Genomic DNA, 17,744 nt, shown 5'->3' with positions numbered 1-17,744 from the left:
ATTTATTTACATACGGATACTCTGCTTTCTTCATACAATTTGGCTTGTGAAAACAGTTCCCAGACCCTCTTGAGTGTTCTGGCCAATTTAGTTGTGCCCCCACTTGTTCACTTTTGAGCAGGACCAGAAAATTCCCCAAGCGGGCTATTCAAATGCAACCTCCGACACTTCGTCATCGTCTCGCCAATTGGCTCTCCAGTGGAGGATCCATTGTCTTATTCTTGTGGCAAACACTTGCCAAAAAACGAACTTCTGCTGTGGCAAATTCCGTGCAATTCATAAAAATTAATTAAGAGTCCTGGGGCCAGCTGCCAAGTAGTTGACCAACCGCCCGGAGGGAACTTCTGCCTGCTCCTCGGCCCTTTCGAGTGGCACAAGTTATTGTCAGTGTTATTGTCTTGTTGTTATTTCAGACTATTGACCAGTTCGCACTTCAAGTTTGTTTGCGTTTGCCGGTCAGCTTCCTTACTCCCCCTGCTTCCTCATCCATCTCCTGCTTCTGCTGCACTTTGAAAAGATCCGAGTGTTTGTCTCCTCCAATTCCGGAGGACAGTCAAGAGCATTACGGTCGAGACATTACTTCATCATACCCTTACTGAGGTTACAGATGGTCAGCTGTGCAAAACAAAATAAAAACCTAGCCTAAATCATAATACACATATCATTAATACATTATACATTTATTATGTATACTGATTCTTATCTAATTCATAATCAACATTTCAGTCAGTAATAGAAAATCCTTACTAAGTACTTTAAATATCTGTCAAATTTGAAATTAAAATGCCTTGGTCATTATAATATTTTAGTAGTTTATTTTAGTTTTTTTTATAGTTTATTCAGAGTTCCCTTCTTTATTTTTGTATTTTAAAAGTAAGGGTATTATCTCTTTGGCTCTTCACAAGACCTACTAATTTCCCTTCCCATTTTCACTGCACAGACTTTCCGCTTTCCTTCGCCGGTTTGTTTAAGTAGTTATTTCATTTTTCACTTGCACTTGCCGGCTAGGTTGTGTTCTCCCAAACCAAACTAAGCTAGAACAGCACTGAACAGGACTAAACAGACCGAAGGACTCGACCCATTCCGACCCGGTCGGAGATAAGCCAGCTGATGTCTGACCGCCGAAGTAAAGTTGCGAACTATAAATTTTCGACGAGCTGCTGCTGCGGTTGGCAGGGGCCAACTTTAAGGCATAAATCGATGTCAACGCCGTTTAAAATCGCATTTCGAGTGGCCCCGCAAGTGCGCAACTCTAATTATGAGTGCCACTCATTTCCATGCCGCAGGATTAGACGATTCCATGTATGATTAGGCAACAGTTACGCTCGGAGTTTCACAACTCTTCCCGGCTAATGCGTTTTCAATCATCCCAGTCGAGTAAGTCGATCCAAGCGAATCGAGAGGACGTCGAGAGATGCGGCATTTCCCTACTAATGAAGGAGGGCGAAGAGTATTCTGGCGGAACGGGAATTCATTTCACAAGTTTTCCTAATGGTTTTAAGCGTAATGAAGCCGGAAATTAGTACACATTTCTCACTGTGGGCGGGCTAACACATAAAGTCAATTGGCATTGCTGACTTCGAAACTAAGCATTACAAATTATTGGTTAGGAAATACTACGGTAATTTGGTAGAAAACTTAAATGAATGTTTAAATTTCCTATTCAATTATTCATGGAAAATAATTTTATATAGCCAAAAACGATGTTCATTATATTTTGTGCGATAATCCACTTAAGTTTTTCATCAAAAATGTCGGAAAATTATTTAAAGTTTGCACTTATACCTCAAAATATACTACTTTAGGAGAGCTAAAAGTGGAAAATGGAATAAAAAATGTAAAGATGTTATTTTTAATTGCTTTATTATGCGGAGAATAAATAATCTGTGAAAATTGCTTATCCTCGCGCCTTTTATCTCCCCTTGACGTCTGAACTCTTTTGCGGCTTTTTCACTTCCTAACAGCATTTTCTCTGTTCCCAACTGAAAGCTTCTTTCTGCGGCTTCTGCTATTTAATTCGTTTTAAGTTTGAAAACTAAAAGTTGTAGTGTTGCCGCTTTGAATTTCGCCAAAATGGATAATTATTTTAGCAAATTGCGCGAAACGCTTGAGCAAAAACTTGAGGACTCTCATCTCCCCTTCCAAATGGCTCAGCTAACGCTAGGTGTTCGCTCGTCATTAGGATTCCAGGATCAGCGCCTAGGCCCCGAGTTCAACAGTTAAACAGCTAAACAAGAACGCCGCCGGAAAGTCATAGTACAACTCTGCCTTTCGGCAGATACGGGTAACTTTGGAGGCACCCCTCGCCCTGCCCACATTTTAATTAGTCGCATTTGTTGCAAGCCAACCGATTTAATGCACTCGAAATCATTTCCCAAAACTTTCCAGCGCCGGCAGTTTGAGGGCGAGACATTTAAACCTCCTCCTCGAAATGAAATAATTGCTAAACGTTCTTAGAATGCAAAGTAGCGATAGTTAACGGAGTGGATATGTAAGCAGCGAGTGTGTCAGTGATAGAAGTGGAATGTGGGTGTTCTGCGATTCGAAATCTCCTATAAAATTCGAAATTGTATAATCAGGTTTTTAGACCATATGCATGTTCATTATTTTGGTAAAACAGTTAATATACATATTATCTTTTTCATTTCGAAAATTATGAATAATGATACAATAAACGACCTATTGAATATATTTTTTATTAAGTTATTTAATTTAATTTTTCTCTGATCAGATTTCTGGGCGAATTCGGATTTAGGAACGAATATCCCTATATAAAACCACGTGTAAAAGTCTGTCCCAGAAATCAGCGACAGCGGGAGATAGCACCGAACCCAATCTGAAATCCCATACCCCGACTTTCCGGGAGTTGGCGCTACGTGCATTGCATGGTGAATTGCGAAAAGTCCCGGCATTGGGAAGAACTTTTAACACAATTTATAAACGCTACACAATTTATAGAATTTTTGAATTAAGCGAAAATGTATTTCGGTGTGTGTCGTCTGTTGGCGGCGCCAGCAGAAAAGTTGAGTTGGCCGCAAAAGTTGCCCAGACCCCAGCAACTGCAGAAAACAAACAGCCAGACGCTTGTGGCAATTACCACAGCCAAGTAGACAAAAAAAGTTGCTCGGACTCGATGGACCAGCTGGCCTAAGCTCTTAAATTGTGGGCCCAAAATGCAATTACGAAATATTAACGCATGCATTTACATAATTATTAAATTGGGTTATCAAACATAAACCGATTTGTATTTATGTTTCACTTTGGCTTGCGCACTTGCAGCTTAATTGGTTTTTCACGAAACAAAATGAAAATCGCAGCCCACAAACAGAAATATCAATTACTATTAAACCATAAATATAATTTCAAATTATTTACACCGAAATCAAATCAAAGTCATTGATAATGCGTAAGAGGAAAAAAGCGCCGGATTTAATTTGCAAATTCAAATTGTATGGGGAATTGGCTAAATGTTATTGTGCACTGAGAAGAGCGTAAATTGAAAATATATTCCATAGAATATTTAATTAGCATTTGGAAACACTTATGCAAAGTACTTGGGTGGAAATTGAAATAAAAATGTCTCTAAACTAGAGGTCAAATTGTTTAAAATCTAAATTAATATATGTAAAGTTTAATTTAATTTTATCTATGCATATTTTTGCAATAATTTATTTTTCTAAGCATTTAAGTTAAATTTTGATTAACATGTACTCAGTTTAACTAGCTTAGATAACATAAATTTCATCACAGAATTTCCATTTATTTCCTTAGCCTACATCCTTAACCCATTTCTTGACTAACATTTCGCGCTCTCAATGACGAAAAACATTTGGAGCTGTCAATTTCATTGCGCCTTAGTCAAATAAATCGAAATGGTCGTGAAAAATGCAGCTGGCCAAACGAAATCGGAGCTTGCCCTCGCGGCATAAATTTCAAATAAATTGGCGCACGCAACTCCAGCGCCGCACAATGGAAATGAAGACATTACGTATACGCCACTTTGTACCTGCCAGCGTGGAACGTGCTCTCCACGAGAACGAAAGGGGAAATGTATTAGAAACGGAAACAGCTCAAGGGAAACACTTGATGGGGCAAAATACGATTACGATTACCCCCGAAAGAAGGTCGGAGATGGTGGCCAGGCTCGGTGGGGGGAAACAATTTGTTGAGTGCGAGCAACAAGTAAGCAGCAAGGACGAAGGTCCCTTTGCCTCCTCAACACCACAAGGTGCCTGGCCAGAGACCAACTATCGAAACTAGGCAACTGTAACTACGGAGCGGCGAGAAGCGAAGGACGATGGGCGGCACATTCCTTGCAGACGACGCGCCGCATAAAAATTTATGATTATGTTAAAATGTAAAAGTGGCAGCCGGACCAGCAACGGAGGTGCGGAGTTCCAGGTACAGTGCAGCAGGTGAACGAAATCGTGTTAATGTCCTTGCCAGCGATGAGCGAAAAGCAGAGACGTTAGTAAGAAATTTAAGTAATAGTTACAGAAATATGTGTTGTTAAGCAATCTAGAAGTGTAGGAGAATTTGCACAAATTAATTATTAAAACATATTTATACTTATTGTAGTTATTTTAATCCTTACCTAAAGCGCTTTCAAAGAAAATGAATTGAATGAAGATGAATTGAATCTTTTGAATTCTTAGAATATTTTTTTTAATATTTTTAGCTTCAATAACAAACTTATTAAAAATTGACCATCTTTGAGTGAGCTTGAAGTATGGAGGACACGAGCTCCTCTCTAGCGAGCACGCTCTTATCTTGGCCAACTGGGTCGCCTTGAGGAATATAAAATATGATTTTTGCGCTTAACAAAAATGCGACAAAACTGATGACGGCAACATCGCGGGTATTATGGCAAATAATGACACTACAACGGCAACAGTAACACCAACAAATGATAGCAGCTTGCTGCATTATAGCAAATTTTTAGCATTTTCTTCGCTGTTAGTGTTAGATGCCATTTACGGGGCCTGTCATCCTGTCATCATTCAGAGGAGTCGCAGTTTTGTTTAACATTCAAGCTTGCAGGATTTGTGTCGACTTTGTCTTAGAAGTTGGGTTTGTACACACATTTGCTCAAAAAAAATGTTGACAAGTTTTTGCTAGTTTTAAATTTTTTCTTATATAGTTTTTCTTCTCTACACAAAATTTCCGCACATCTGGCAGTTAATACATTTTGGCCAAGTCCACTTTAAATAATCTCGAATGTTTCGGTAATCCCAGCTGGAAAACCGATTGAACAATGCTTATCGGCTTGGGCACTTTCACAATTTTCAATATCCAAATCCAGCGTCTTTGCGCTATAAGCAACCTTAATATTTCTCAGATTTGTGACTGTTGGAAAATTACTTCCTGCCAAGAGCAGCAAGCTTCCGTATCCGAATCCGAATCCACATCCGCAGCCTGCAAACTGCAGTCAGGATAAAGGAGCAGGCAGCATCAAATCGATTATGTTGCTATTACTTCCGCCAGTTGTCGCTGCCAGCTGCATTCGCCATTGCCTTTCACGATTTTCCTTTGATACGAATGCGTTGCATACTTCTCAGATAAAATGGAGAAAAAATGACGGAAGAGCTTTAAATTTTATTACGATTTATTTTTCGTATGGGAACACTCAATTCCGAGTGTCCTCAGGTTATCCGAAAGAAATTTCACTGATCATTATTTAATATATCTATGATGGATGCTTATCCAACGAAAATTTGCCCTTTTGTATTTTATAGAAACATTGGCAAAGTATTAGATACGAAATAGTTCAGTTTCATTTGGTGATATGTGCTGCCCCAGAACAACAATTTTGCGATCTTAGCTACTTTCATTAGCTCTGATTTAAGCTGTTGAATTGTATGTCAGTCTAGAAGTCATGCCAAGGTAATAATCGAGAAACTCTCAGTTGCTTTACTTGTGCCTCCCGACAAGCTGCAGGAATTTGATCCAAAGCAGCTCACACGTGTTGCCGGATTCGCCATACATGTACCTTCCTCCCCCTCACAGGACACAGCACATTCAGTAATTCCACTTAAGGGCGACTCCATACTACTGTCGATTTCACAATGGGAATATTCTCCCAGCCCAAATGCAAAAGACTATTAAAACTCCCACGGGCAGAAGCCTTTCAATGGGCCAGAGGATGGGGCTAGGCTTCCCCATTGATTGCCTGGCAGGTGGCTCTGTCCCCCGCATCATCATCGTCGTCATCTGTCGCGCTTCTGGTGGCCGTGTCGTACGGAGTGCAGGGAAAGGGCTGCAGGGCTCTATTTCCACACCCCATCTACCACCCACTACCGCACCATTTCCGATGCCAACCAGGTCAGGCAGGCAAAGCCCGCTGGGCATTCAATTGCGTATTCAATTGGCAGTGGACACCCGAATTGCAGCAGTTCATGTTGTCCAAATGGCTAATTAGCTGGGAAATGCGCTAAGCACTTGAACATAATTGCCCCATAATCCTGTCGATGCTGTTGTTGCACGGATCATGTTCAACGAGCTCTACAAGATTGAGGACAGTTAAGTCTTTGATTGATATCAAATTATTCTGTACATTCTTGTCTTCAGAAAAGTGCTGCACTCAAAAATAATTGCTGCGTTTATTGTAAATACATTGCTGGTGGAATACAGAAACTGATTTGAAGCAATATTAATTCTTTTTTGTAAATTCTATCAAAAAAGCGTACAACTCTTAATATTTTATGTCATAAAATGCAAAACCCACTTAGTACTTTAAGCTTTGAGCAGTGTTTGTGACCCGAGCGGATTGATCTTTGCCATTTCTCCGAGTGGCGAGCCAGGCGTCTGCTAAATGAGGCGCGTTAATTAGAAAGCATTTCCGGGAATTGGCTGGAAACGGAATGATGGAGGCTGTGGCCGAGTCTCGTGCGTGCCATCTTACACTCAATTGATTTAATGGTCCCGGAGAATGAAGCCCTGCCGCATACTTCCGAAGGAGTCCTGCTCACATGGTGTCCCCGCTCGTTAAGCCGTGCGATTGTCCTCGTTTTATGCGTGTCACATAATAAATCTCATTTGATTTGTTTACTTCCCATTACTCCTTGGAGCGCAATGTGGACGCTGCTTAGGATCTGTCGGCCATTGTCCTTTGTGCCTGTCATTAAACACGGGTCATTGTTTTTGTGGCCTCGGCATCTGGACGGGATTCCTCCGGCACCGTTGGCCTAATTCGATTGGCCCCCGTTTAAATGCCCCCGGATGTTCGTGGCCGGCTATTTAATTAATAATCAAATTACGCATACGCCACGTGACGTGCTCTCAATTTTAATGCAATGCTTCACAGATACCCGTGCTTAATAAATACGCGCCACATCGTACTTGTTCTGCTTAATTAAAGTCGTCTAGGAATCCAATTATGCCCGATTAAAGCTGGATCTGAAAAGATAATGCAGGAAAGCCACCCGGTATGTTTACTTCCGCTCCTTATTGAAGAACGAATGGCCTATATTTTCAGTTATCGGAATTGCTACAAAACATCTGAACAACACAAGCTGCATTGATGAGATTAATTTGCTTCAGAGCGCCATTGTGTAAAGAATCAGTATTTTAAGCTTGTTTGAATTGTACTTCTTAGAAATACAGCATTCTTTAACTTACAACTTTCAATTTCCTTTAAGCATAATAAGCTAATAATAGAAACGTTTGTTGGAAAAACTGAATGAATAAAAAATAAAGCTTCCAAACATACAATTATACATTAATGAAATGACTGACTAACTAAACTTAATTTAATTATATAGACACATACATGTATAACTCAAACAAGGCTAACAAAATCGATCACCGAAAATGTGCTGCCCTAATTCGATATCCGACATCAAGATTTAACCACCCCCACTTCGGAATAATCATCTAATTTGGCAAATATAAATGACTGTCGCCAGCATATTGGCCCAGCAGATATTTTAATTCGGGCCAACAAATTGCTTGCATATTTGGGGGCCTAGCCATGACCACGCCCACACATTGTCTGGAGAAAACAATAACCATAAATGTTAACAAGAAGCCGTCGGCCCGCAAAACATAGAACTTAATGATGCCCAACAAGGAGCAGCCACTCGAGCCGAAAGTTGTGGGCTAGGACATTTAGCATGTGCTGGTGACAGGTGCTAAGGTGTCTGCAGGATTCGAATGTCATTACTATCTGCCCATGGAATTAATTAGAAAACTGCGGTCGGACCCGGGTTTCCTTTTGCTTTACCAGGTCCTTCAGAGCATTCGACAACAAATTTAATTTGCGGTCACCGCACCAAGGCACAAGGACAGAGACAGGCAGGCATTTAAATTTGCTGGCGAAAATCTGGGGAAATTCCTTGATTAAATCTCTACCTTTTTGGGGGGACTTGGGTGCAGTGATTGATTAACGTGTGTGTCGAATGAAAAGTGTTGGCGCAAAGCGAGTGCAGACATGTATCCCCATATCCTTATCCTTGAGCGGCAACAAAAGTCAAACTACGTCTCATTGCCAGCCTTTATGGCAAATGACTGATTGTCCTAGGCCACGTCTATACGCCAGATTCCCCCCAGTTTTTTTCCATAACTGAGCAGCAGGGCGACACGTTTGCCCATGAAAAATCGTTCCAGCGAATCGTATTATAAAACATGTGCTTAAGTAATAGCATCCGATGTGAAGTGTTTGACTGCGCCCTGCGTCGTGTAACAGATTGGCAATCCACTCCAGCCAACGGGGTGAAGATTAATTTGTTTGCACTTTGATGGGCGATGTCCTGGCGCCGAGTTGATGGAAATCAAAATTGGTCCGAAGGGGGACTGTATTTCAGCAGGCCAAGGAAGTGGAGTAAGATATTATTGATTTTTCTTCGGAAAATAGGTGTTCAAATTCTTTATTTTGCTTAGTATTTTGCTTTAGTATAACACCCTCAAATTAAAACCGTATTATACGATTTATTCACTGCAATTTTATACAAAATACATCCGAAAATCTCATGGATCGGCTTATTTCCCATATTCTGATCGCCGTATAGTTATCAGTGCCTTTGCCAAGTGCATGTGGTGTTGTGTAACACCACTCAATCAACCCCTTCAGCCACACAGTGACTATCAAAAGTATGCGCATAACTCAGAAGCCACCATTTGCATGCCTCGAGTGTTCACAAATGGGATTCGGACTTGGATTTTTCCGCATTGCATAAATTCCCTTTGCGCCAGCTTGACGAGGGGAAACTTTTTGCAACATTTTATCAGATTATGAAACACACAAAATGCAACTTCCCGTGCTGGGGATATGAGAAGAAAGAAAAATATAACTCAAATGTGTTCTTACCTTGCTCACATATTTTGCAAAGTAAGCGGAAACATTAAAATTGTATTTGTGAGCCAAAACCGCGGGATTTGAAAGCTTGTAAACTTAGGAATAACTATTGCGAGTCCAGGTGAGCAAGGAAAAATTTCTTTACAAATAGCTCAAATGCAAAGAGAATAGTTTGAAAAGATATAATGAATAAGAAATTGCTCGTAATTGGGAATTTATGCCTAGGTTTCTATAAATTAAGCTATAATCAACAGATTATGATGATGTTTCGATATTAAACGAAATACTAATTCATTTGGTACTGAGATATTTATATTATTTCTTAACACACCCACTTAAAAGTTTTTAAATAGTTCACATACAGATCCAAATGGCACACTCATGCCGAAAAATATGGATATTCCTAATGTTGAGCATGTTTTTCGTGAGCGAGTGAGGCACGCATACAGGTGGTAAAATGAACAAGGTGCACGCGAATATCGCATCAGCAATTTGTAAAGGACCAGCGCAGGAAGCAAAAAATAAAAGCATGCTATTGAGGCCACAGGAATGCTGATGTTTTCTGATAGTCCGATCGGTGGTCCCTATTGTGCGCATATCCTTATTAATCTCTATTAAACGGCGATTTGGAAAACAGCATTCGAATGCGGGCTGGAGCACTTGCGGTGTTGAAGATGCAGACTCTTGTCTGCGGCATCGGGCAAAAAGCCATGACAAATGGCCAACAGGATGCATATTTATGATTGCACACACCCACACACACTACTCCCAAAATTTTGACCACACTCAAGGGCAGGCTAAAATGCTGCCCTTGTTGTTGCAGCCACTTTGGCAGTACTCGGGTAAAATGCCAGCACAAACTTTATACGCACGTAGTCAATTACTCACACCAAGTTGGCTGGGAAAGCAGCACCACCCACCTAGGCCGCCCCCTTTCTACCACCCACTCACACGTGCTTGCATAGAATACACAAATATGTATGTACCAACGTGTATTGTCATTTTCCATTTTGGCAGCTTGAAAAAAGTAAACAGAGCGGAGCACATAAATTAAGCCGTCCAAATTGATGTGGCCTTGTCATTCTATTCAACTTTCCAATCCAAGGGATATATCATATGTATGGTATATTTTCAGAATTATTAGTACTATCACCTGATTTTTATCGATTCCACTCGATTGAGGTAAAATATTGCCAACACAGCAATTTAAGTGTATTCTATATAGCTTAATAAAAATATTTAAGAGAAACAGTTTACTAGTCTATTTCGTACAAATCCTTGAGTGCCCTGTGAAACGTGTTGCTTAAAAAGCAATTCAAATGCACTTTTAACGAGCGAATGCTCTCTCCATGCAAAATAGTTAAATTCAGTTTACATGTACTCCCCACAGATTCAACAAGAGCCACTCAATAAATATTGCCCAGAATATAAAATTGAAAGTATTGCCTAAGCCCATAAACCAACACAGCTCTTTATAAGCCACCCGCCCTGGAAACTCCTTCTTGTCCTTCGATCTGAGCGTTGTTCGCCCTTTGTCTTAATTTCTTAAAAGGCAGAGACAATTACAATTGGAATTTATTTGCCATTGTGGTCAGCACCGGAAAAGGAAAACAGGGAGCGATGTAGAGATGTCATGAGTTACTGTTAATTAGAAAATTGTTATTCAAAGGATTGGTATTTCGGCTTCGACGCTTTAAGTGCGAAATCGTGTTGGGTAGGAACGATTTTAAAGTCGAACTGTCAATTGAGTGGTATTCCCATTACATAAACTTAAATTAACTTGACCCATTGAAAATGGAATTTAAATTCAAGGAAGAAGAAGGAAGAGCTAAAAAAATGATAGTAAAAGAAATTGTTTGGTAATTGTATTGAATATTACTTGAGAAACGTCTAAAATACAAAATTATCAATTTAAATTCAATTAATATCGCCTATTACCAAATTATGAAAAAAATTGTTTAATAGTCACCCATTTACTTAATTAAAAATGGTTAAAGGAGTAGCTTTATTTCATTTCTGACCAAAGTACTTTTTATTTTCTCAAATATAACAACTAAGCCCCTTAGCGGATTCTCTACATTTGGGTTAGCGTGGAATATTCAACTTCTGTAAATTATCTGTAGAGGTCGCATAAGCTGTGTCAAATTTATGTAAAATACTAGGCAAAAATGTTTTCCGACTTAAAGCTTAATTTGCCCGCCAAGTTTTATATATTTTAAACAAATATTTACACTAGTAGATTTTAAAAATTTAGCCCATACAGTGAATACCATTACAGTTTTGCAGTGACCTATTCCAATAACCTCTACCAATTTAGTTCATTAGATAAAGCAACAGTTTTTTATTTTTTGGTTGAAAAATAAGATCAATAATACATAATCATTATACATATATATTTTCTGACAATGCCCTAAAATTGACCCAAATTTTGGGTCCCTTGAAGACTTACCAAAATAGTGATTTACAATTGTATCGCTGACTCCTTAGACATTACATTTGGCTCAGCTTAGTATGCTTAATTGGTAGAAGCGAGGTGCTCGAGGCTTTCCCACGAAAAAGCGGCTTCCCTTAGCTTAGCTCTAAAAGTAACCAAAACCTGATTTGCCTAATACATTGCGCTGTCATTTTCTCTTCTATAAATACTTAAAATGCAGCTGCCGACCAAAGAAGACGATTGGATTTTACATATACAATAACAACTACGTAGAGGTAAATGCTAAATAATTAATAATATTGTATCATTTAAGCTATGTGCTCTAGTGTTTTGTTTCTGTTGCTGTAGTGATCTTCCCTTTTCAGGCATATAACCAGAGAATTAGTCATAAATAGAAGCCCAGTGCAACTGAAACTTGGTCAATGTAAGCCACCGTTCGTGATTGATTTAGCACTATCTGGACTGTGTTGTAGTTTTGGTTTACCGATCGGGGAGGTTACCATTTCCCCAAGCTTAACATCTATGTGTGTGCGTGTGATTCTAGTAAATGACGGGATTCGGATCGCGTGGCTTGCGAGAATACTTTAGGCCCAGATCATCGGCAATCTCGTCTATCGCCTCCAGGGCAAAGTCCAGCTGCTCCTTGGTATGGGCGGCCGAAAGGCAGAATCGGATGCGTCCTTCCATGATGGGTGTGGCCGGGAATCCAGCTCCCACCGCGGCAATGTGGCGGGTCGTCAAGGTGCGAACCACAGCGCTACAAACAGAAAATGCAGTTTAGTATAAAACAGACTCAACAGGATAATTTAAGTTTTTCCCCTTTTGAGCTCCTCCACGCGTAATCTAATGACAAAACTTCTTTCGTTTTATGTGCCTCTACTTACCCAATCTTGGAAAATAGGTACACCAGCATTGGCACCACTGGGGAGTCCTCGTGACCGTATGTGATCACTCCCAGCTGAGCCAGACGTCGGCGGAAGTAACGTGTGTTCCTGGCCAGCTGGTGGATCTTCTTGCGTCCAATGTCAGTGCCATCTTCACCCATAATGGTCTTCATGGAGGTAAGGATTTGCTGTGCGATGGGTGGCGAGATCGAAGCAGCATAGCAATGGGCGTGGCTGTTGGTGCGGAGAAAGTCAATCAGTTTCTGCGGAGGATAAAAGATTATTAATAAGTGAGGAATATGCGAAAGTGTGGCCATTCAAGCATACCTTGGATCCAGCCAGATAGCCTCCAGCACTGCCAAAACTTTTGGTGAAGGTGCCCATCAGGATGTCCACCTCCTTCGGATCCACATTAAAGTAATCGGTAACTCCTCGTCCACGGGAACCCATGGCTCCCACGCTGTGGGCTTCATCCAGGTACAAGTATGCTTTGTATTTCTTTTTCAGAGCTATAACTTCGGGCAAACGGACTATGGACCCTTCCATGCTGAAGATGCCCTCGACCAAGATCATGACCTTATCCCATGGCTGACCACCCTTTTTGGGATTTCCATAGCAGACACCCTGGCGGAGGACGCGCTCCAGATCGCGCATGTTGTTGTGCTTAAAGACCTTGGTGGTGGCCCCGGACAAACGCAGTCCCAAAATGATGGAGGCATGGTTCTTCTCGTCACTGATTACAAGACTGTTGGGTCCCAGTAGTGAGGGAAGGTTTAACGCATTTGTGGCGAAACCCATTCCAAAGACAATGGCATCCTCCACGCCAAAGTATCTAGCAGTTAGAGCCTCCAGCTCTTGCAGCTGCTCGTTGTCACCAAGCTCACAGCGGGAGCTGCAGTAGGCCAGTCCGGAGTTCCGAGCACTTTCCTCTGAATCATCAGCACACTGTCCAGTAGCGGCGGCAAATCCCAGGTAATTGTAGGATCCCAGATTTAAGCAACGTGTCTCCGTTCCAGTGAACTTGAAACTCCATCCGTAATCATCGGTCACGCGATCCTTTAGAGTGAGCTCATCTCCCGGAACACTGCAGATGGGTCGGTTCCAGCAATCCTTGATCCTTCTGTAAACGTACCTCGAGTAGAAGCTTTCGAAGGCATCGTAGAGGGCTACATAGCCATCCCGACCCTTCTCGGTGGCCACTTTAGGCACGAAGAGCAACTGGTTGATATAGCCCAGGATCATCAGTAGATAGAATCCCAGATACGTAAGGCAGGCCGTGTGCAAAGGCACTTCCTCAAAGGAGGTCTTCTGGAAGTGCTCCAGCTCCGGCGAAAGTTTGCCCTCTGCCTGGTTGGGCTTGGACTCCTGATCCAGAATGGAGGCATATCCATTAGAGACCGACTTCTTTTCGGGATGGTAGTTGATCGAGCTGGGACTCTGTAAGAGGGGAGGAGAACTATTACTGGCTGGCCATCGCTACTGCTTATCGTTATTATTGGTATCGCTGTGAATCTTCATAATTTCCATTGAAAATCTTTCATCAGAGCAAATAATCAATATTGTTGGACTAGACTAGGAATTGTAATACGAACTTTTCAAAGGGATCGTCACAGTAATTCTTATACTAGTATGTGTATAAAAACTGTGTTATAGTTCTCAAGCGTAAAAGCTTCTATAAAAAATGAAAAATTCTACATTCTGTGTTGATAGCACATCTCACTTGCTTGCCCTTTCTATGCGTTCAGTCAATTCATCAGTCAATTAACATTTAACTAAAAGATCCATATATGCAAGGTACGTTTGTATATAAATACAGTCACACGATAACTGGTGAACAATTTGCTCCACCGCTCACATGAGCCGAGTTCGACATGAAGTCACACAAAAAGAGACAGACACAAAAATCATATAGGGGAAGCCATAAATGTATATAGTATTTGTGTGCCCAACTTGGCACACTTCAACCTCAACAGCTAACAAATAGAGCGTTATAATTAACTTACTCATTTAAGTGTACATATCATTTGCTTATTGATTTTGCTGGCCAAAGGATTCGATACGAGACTATATCTCATTAACAGAGCAATACACACTGCAGATATATTCTGCGGAATATATATATTTGAACGCCAGCTTAATCGTATAACAATAACGAGTCGGCGACAATAATATTTCGTGTTTATTATCATTTGCCACCGGGCATGTTTGCTAAATACGATGGGATGGAGTGCGGGGAGCGAAAAGTCAAGTGGGTTACGCGATGTCGAGTTATTTAATGGAGTCCCAGTGTTAGGGTATATAGACGAGCTCGAAGCTACCGTAGAAAGATCAAAATCGAAACCGACATAAATAAATAAATAGAAAAAGTGTAATACTAATTACGCTATGGGTCGCGAACAGAAGGACAGCTATGGAGGGAGCATGCAGTGGGATCCAGATAATGACTTCCATATGTCGGGGATCCATGGAATCCAAGATAACGACTGACAATCGACCAGCGCACGCCAAGTTCTAACCAATTTTGTGGGGATTCCAAGAAGTATTAGCTTTGAGTCAGTAGGTAATTGCTTTGGCGCATTCATATTCTTCAGCATTTCTTTTTTATTTAAGCCTTTATCTTTAAAATCATGCATACTGTAATCTTGTCGGGCTGATAAAAGTTTTCTATCCGTTGATTTCTGAGATATGAGACTTGCACGCGCGAAACTTATTTCCGTGTGATTAAAAATTTGAAAGGGTTTTTAGTTGCCATTAAATCAAGCTCTGAATGATTTCAATAAGTCGTCGCCAGGGTACGGAACTATTTAATTAAATAAATTATATGGAAAAAAGAAGCTACCAATAATAAAATTTTTAGGTACTACAAACCAACATTAAAAGTGATCTAGTAATGGCTCACTCCAAAGTTTGAATTGTATCGGAATTACCTAATGAATGTAATGTTATAATATGTTTATCTTATCTTTTTAAAAAGTTAAGAATAATAAAAAATATGATAATCGGTTAAGTATACCAACATTTATTCCATGGCAGCCCAGACGCAGGGAGAGTCCATGAATTAAAAAAAAATCTTATCACCGACAAATCAACGCCCACCCGAAACCGCTGCCTTCGGAGATTGCGGAGCATTGTGATTCATCAGCGAATCGCATTCTGCGAGGCTTTACGTAAAAGATTGGTGGAATGGGCCTGATAAGGCGAGCCGGGCATGGCGTGGCATGACAATATTATGACCAGACCAGCATTGTGCCGTTCTCCCCACAAACATTGTGCACCCAAACTACGTACTTATGTGTGTTTGGTTTGGGGTCGTACTCCAGCCACTAGGAAAATTTCGAATGAGTGCAGGAGTGCCGAAGAAGAGACAATGGCTTGATTACAGAGTGGTAAAATGGACTAGCGTACCAAACAGTTCAACACTTATCTATAAGAGTTATTATTCTGAAATGTAAGTTACGTTAAGTTACTTTATACCGCTCTTATATCCAAAAAAGATAGACAAGTGTAGGATAACTATCTCCAAGGCATGTACAAAGACTACTTTAAATTATTACAATGAGCAGTGAAATAATATTGCCCAATACTGTAGTTTCTAAGACTAAAAACTGAATATTAAAGTTCAAGTGTGCATTTGCTTTTCATGATCACTTTTATAAAATAATCATAGACGATCAGAGTCTATGATGATAGCATATTTCCTCAGAGTTCTATTAGTTCCTATAATCCTAGAATAGCCAAAATACGCCAAATGGTCAGCACTCGCGGCGAAAAGGAAAACACGCGAGGAAAACACTGCAGTGAAGGAAAAACAGCTGTGGCGGTCGGATGACCCAGAAGCGGGAAAAGTGGAGGAAAATCGGCACAAAGGGCAGCAAAAATTCGGCCGAAGTTCTCCAGCTGAAGCACGCCCTCTCTCTCACACTCTCTCTCTCTCTTACTCGCGCTCCCTCGCTCTCCCACAAAATCAATGATTCGCCGGCTGGAAGAGCGAGCGAGAGGGTGTGTGCCAGCTATGGAACCACATTTTTGGCCAATTTTTATGGCTTTATAGCTCGTTATTTTGGTTTCGGTCAAGTGTTTAACTTGCGTTCCGCCCCGCACACTGAGCGAAAATGCCTGGCTCACCTGGGCGTCGTTTGCGGGCTTCGGCTGGCAGCGTCGCGTGCGAATTTCAGTGTACGCGGGTGCCGAGAATTTCCGGAGAAGTTCCTGTTTCTCCGGGCCACTGAGGTCAGCCACTCCATTGCCAATCGGCAGCTTTCCGTTTCCGTTGGTCGTCGCATAGCTCTGCTCGAAAACCGTTTCAGAATCGCCGTCGAAATTGCCCATTATTCCGCTACCGATTTCCGATTCACTCTGCGTCCAAAAAATTACGGAGCGATCGATGCGTTTTGCTTAAATAGGTTTCTTTCTAATTGGATTGGTGTGGCCAGTTACGCAGGCAGCTGTTATACTGAACACGGCGTGCCTTCGGTATTTTACGGTAAAACTTTATACTTGTCGTATTTTCACATTGAATTAAAGGGTCACATTTCGAAGAACCACACTTCCGGTTGTGTTCTCTGCTTTTAGTACTGCCAGCCCTTAGCGAATACCTCAACCATTCAAGCAGTTCAAACAGCAGTACTGTTTAGTATATCTTCTGAGCGCCAGATGTCGCAAAAGCGAAGTTCGGTTTTCATATTAATTCGATTTTCAAATAAATTTATTTCTAAGTGAACTGGTTTCATTCTTTAATTTGAAAACATTTTAATGGAAATATATAAATTAAAATATGATACGAAGGTTAAACAATGTATAATTTAAATTAAGTTAAGATATAAAAAATTATATTTTATATTCCAATACAAATTAGAAACCACAAGTTTTCAGGTTTAACACTTCAAGCATTTTCCCCTTGAGCATAAAAAACTGTCCAAAACTTACGCAAAGAAAAATTCCGCCTCGCCGGCAATAATAAATTAGATTAAAATGCACAAAGAAAAGGAGGAAAACAGAATTTCAGGCAACAGATATTCAGATAAAAGTGCGTAAAGCGGCAATTGTAGTAAAATTCATGAGGTGCGAAGTGCGTTGACTCTTTGCCGCAAGGAGACACGTCTCGGGCAGTGGATTTCGCCTCATAAATAGATCA

General features: G+C 40.8%; 1 protein-coding gene across 1 annotated transcript; it reads right to left on the bottom strand.

Moving 5' to 3' along the window:
- Positions 1-11,609: 11,609 nt before the first annotated feature.
- Positions 11,610-17,043, bottom strand: LOC117146841 (serine palmitoyltransferase 2). Its single transcript, XM_033313400.1, has 4 exons — positions 16,736-17,043; positions 12,938-14,047; positions 12,611-12,873; positions 11,610-12,483 (listed from the first exon to the last, which is right to left on the bottom strand). Exons 1-4 carry the CDS (start codon positions 16,937-16,939, stop codon positions 12,267-12,269), a joined length of 1,794 nt encoding a protein of 597 aa, XP_033169291.1. The 5' UTR covers positions 16,940-17,043; the 3' UTR covers positions 11,610-12,266.
- Positions 17,044-17,744: the final 701 nt, after the last annotated feature.

The sequence above is a fragment of the Drosophila mauritiana genome, chromosome 2L (assembly GCF_004382145.1).
Source record: "Drosophila mauritiana strain mau12 chromosome 2L, ASM438214v1, whole genome shotgun sequence".
In the NCBI taxonomy this organism is placed as follows: Eukaryota; Metazoa; Arthropoda; class Insecta; order Diptera; family Drosophilidae; genus Drosophila; species Drosophila mauritiana.
The sequence above is the reverse complement of the archived record's forward strand: the minus strand, read 5'-3'. Positions and strand labels throughout refer to the sequence as shown.